The sequence below is a fragment of the Miscanthus floridulus genome, chromosome 14 (assembly GCF_019320115.1).
Source record: "Miscanthus floridulus cultivar M001 chromosome 14, ASM1932011v1, whole genome shotgun sequence".
NCBI lineage: Eukaryota > Viridiplantae > Streptophyta > Magnoliopsida > Poales > Poaceae > Miscanthus > Miscanthus floridulus.
Genome location: NC_089593.1, coordinates 79,999,767 through 80,003,525, shown reverse-complemented (window position 1 = coordinate 80,003,525; position 3,759 = coordinate 79,999,767). Strand labels below are relative to the sequence as shown.

Sequence of the window (3,759 nt, the reverse complement as noted above, 5' to 3'; positions counted from 1 at the left end):
ATGGAGCCCCTCGCCGAGGAGAACAAGAAACTCAGGGAGGCGATGAACCTTTCAGAGAAGAACATCCAGAGAGCTCGGCGTGAGCGAGACCTTGCAGAGTCCAACTCGCAAGACCTAGAACATCAGAGGGGAGTCCTGTCTGAAAAGTTGGCGGCTACATCCGAGCAGTTGCAGAAAAAATCCGATCAGCTGGCCACTGTGTCCGAGCAACTGAAAAAAGCCTCCGAGCAGTTGGACAAGAAATGTGAACAGCTCAAAAGTGTATCCGAGCAAAAATCCGGTATGCTATATCAGCGAATGTACTTTGTAATTGCTAAAAAGCTGTAACTTTGGTGATAACTGTTTTGCTTTTAGAGTTAGATGCGGAGCTCGGCCAGCTACGCTAGACCGTCGAACAAATCCGACAGGAGAAAGCGAAAGAGTCAAAGCGAGCGAACAAACTGGCTGAGGAGCTAAAAGGTGAATACCTACTGGTCAGAATTACTATTGAAGTAGTTTTCTGGCATGATGGAACATTGTAATGTTTGCAGGCTATCGTCATAAAGCCAAGGCAAAGTTCGACGTGCTGGTGCAGGAGGCCAAGACTCAAAAGGAGAACTTCGACACTCTAGTTGCCGCAATTAAGCCAGTGCTTGATTGTGTCGACCTGGACACAGCTATTTAGCCCGACAGCCGACGGCAACGCTCGGACACCATCATCCTAAGGTGCAAGGCAGCGTGGGAGAACTTTAGGAGCTTCAACCGTGATGCCATCGTGACCGTCACTACTCATGTCCTTGCGGTTGTTCGGTCTCATTACCCAACCCTCAACTTTCAGTCGATAGGGGGTGGTTTCGCCGAAGGACTGAGCGATGTAGAGACCCAATAGCTGGAGGACGAAGTGGAAGATGCAGCGAAGAAACTATCCGGCGATATAGACCTGTTTGGCGAGACTGACGGCAATGTCGGAGCATAATGATTTGCTCGGCAAACATCATCTGTAATTTCTGAACAGTGTAGTTAGAACACGTGAAGGCGTAACAAGCACTTATGTATACGACAAATATTATAAGGTGCATGTGTATGCGGTTAAATAGTAGTTCGGCGAATTTTTTTGTTATCGTTTTAACCACGTAGTGTAAGTAGAGTCCGAGCAGTTGGCTCGCTATTGACTCATATGGCCTCGGCTAGCCCGTAGTCCTTGGCGTCGAGCGTGTAGCCCGTGCATGCATAAGAGGAACAGGCGTGACCAAGGAACCGTAGCCGACCACCCATAACACAGGGCACGGAACCCATAGCACGTGTAGGGAGAGATCAGAAACTAGGTCTTCTCCATAGAGAAAAGAATGAGACATGTGCTGCATGGCGGTTATCAAGAGAACTTGGAGATATAGGGAATAGAAGCGGCGTCCGAGCAATTTATTCTATGCTGAACTCTCGGCTTTGGCTAACCCATAGTCCATAACGTCGAGCGCGGAGCCCGTAGACATGTAGGATGAACAGGCGTGACCAAGAAACCACAATCGACCACCCATAACAAAGAGCACGGAGCCCGTAGCACGTGTAGGGAGGGATCAGAGACTGGGTCTTCTCCGAAGAGAACAGAAAAGAAAGTATGTTGCTCGCCGATCGGTGAAATATCTTGGAGACTTGGAGAAAAGTGTTCGGCGATTTGGAGAAAAAACATGGCAAAATTCATTGGTGATTTAGAGGAGTTGTGTTCGGCGATTTTGGAGAAAACGTGTTCGGCAATTTGGAGAAAACATGTTCGATGATTTGGAGAAAACGTGTTCGGCGATTTTGGAGAAAACGTGTTCGGCGATAACGTTGGAGATAACATGTTCGGCGATAACGTTGGAGATAACATGTTTGGCGATAATGTTGGAGATAACGTGTTCGGCGATTTGGAGAAATCTTTCGGCGATTTTGGGGAAACATGGTCGGCGCAGTTATGGCGATTACGTATTGGAGTTCGTTATGAAGTAGCATAGCGCTCGGCGACCACGAGTGGATGTTAAACCACAATAGAGACAAAATGGAGACAAGTTATGGAGATCAAAACTTTACTCAATATAAAAGTGGAGAGTACATATCTGGACCGTTTTAAGGATAGAAACGTATAAGGTGTTCGATGTGCCATGAGTTGGGAACATCGACTCCTTCTAAGTCACTTAGGCGATAAGACCCTGGTCGGGTAACCTCTTTGACGACATAAGGCCCTTCCCAAGGGGAAGAGAGCTTATGCATCCCTTCAATTTTTTGTTTTCTACGGAGAACGAGATCACCGACAACAAATGAACGACTTTTGATGTTTCGGTTGTAGTACCTCCGCAAGCCTTCAAGATATTTAGCTGTGTGAACGCAGCTGATTAGGCATTCTTCCTCGGCCCAGTCGACGTCCTCTGATCGAATAGCTACGGCTTGCTCTTCATCATAGTTTTCCACCCTAGGTGCTCGGAAGGCAATGTCCGCTGGTAGTATGGCTTCTGAGCCATAGACCAAGAAGTATGGAGTCACGCCGGTGCTGCGACTAGCTTGAGTACGCAGTCCCTAGACTACAGCTGGCAGCTCCTTGAGCCATTTGCCCAGGTGATTTTCTTCTTTCTGATATAGTCGCTTTTTGAGGGCATCAAGGATCATGCCGTTCGCCCGTTTGACCTGGCCGTTGGCTCTTGGATGGGCAACGGAGACATATTTGACGGAGATGCAACGGTCTTCGCAGAAATCCCAGAAGTGATGGCCAGTAAATGTAGTTCCGAGATCGGTGATGATGCTGTTCGGTAGACCAAATCTGTGGATGATATCTTCGAAGAGCTCGACTACTTTCTTTACAGTAGCCAAGATGAGCGGTTTATATTCAATCCACTTGGAGAATTTGTTGATGGCGACATATACGTACCGGAAACCACCTGGTGCTTGTTTGAAAGGCCCGATCATGTCCAGTCCCTAGCATGCGAAGGGCCAGGAAGCTGGGATGGTTTGCATCTCTTGCGTCGGCACGTGTATTTGCTTAGCGAAGAATTGGCATCCTTCACAACGTCAGACGAGGTCTTCTGCATCAGTGACGGTTGTGGGCCAATAAAAACCAGCTCGGAAAGCCTTCCCGACCAGTGTTGTCGAGGCCACGTGGTTGCCGCAGGAACTAGAGAGAATTTTGAGAAGTAGCTTTACTCCCTCCTCTTGGGTGATGCATTTCTGCAGTATCCCTTCCTTGGCACTTTTCCTCATCAAGTTGCCGTCCACCAGCACGTAAAGCTTGCTTGGATGAACTAGGCATTTAGTTTTAGTCTTGTCAGTAGGTACCTCGGCACTGGTGAGGTAATTGATGAATTGCCCCCTCCAATCGGCGTCCGGCGAAGGTACTGTAAGCACCAGTTGCTCGGCAGGGGGAATTTCCTAAACTTCCTTATCTTCCTTGATGGATGGCACCAGGAGATCTTGAACGAAGACCCTCGGTAGGATCACGGCGCGAGAAGAGCCCAACTTGGATAAGTGATCGGTGAGCTGATTTTGGTCACGTACCACATGGTGATACTCGATGCCGTAGAATTTTCCTTCAAGCTTCCTGATTTTGGCACAATATGCGTCCATCTTCTCGCTGGAGCAAGACCAGTCTTTGTTAAGCTGGTTAATGACCAGTGCAGAATCGCCGTACACCATGAGGCATTTGACGCCGAGCTCGATGGCTATACAGAGTCCGTGGAGACATGCTTCATATTTGGTGGTGTTGTTGGGGGCCGAAAAGTGTATCCAGAGAACGTATCAGAGCTTATCCTTGGT

The 3,759-nt window shown here is 48.3% G+C and overlaps 1 protein-coding gene across 1 annotated transcript; it reads left to right on the top strand.

The window, feature by feature from the left end:
• Positions 1-664, top strand: LOC136503845 (uncharacterized). Its single transcript, XM_066498792.1, has 2 exons — positions 1-280; positions 531-664. Exons 1-2 carry the CDS (start codon positions 1-3, stop codon positions 662-664), a joined length of 414 nt encoding a protein of 137 aa, XP_066354889.1.
• Positions 665-3,759: the final 3,095 nt, after the last annotated feature.

Coding starts and splice junctions, on each gene's coding strand:
- LOC136503845 (XM_066498792.1), top strand. CDS start 1: ATGGAGCCCCTCGCCGAGGAGAACAAGAAACTCAGGGAGGCGATGAAC. Junction 281..530: donor TGTATCCGAGCAAAAATCCG/GTATGCTATATC, acceptor TAATGTTTGCAG/GCTATCGTCATAAAGCCAAG.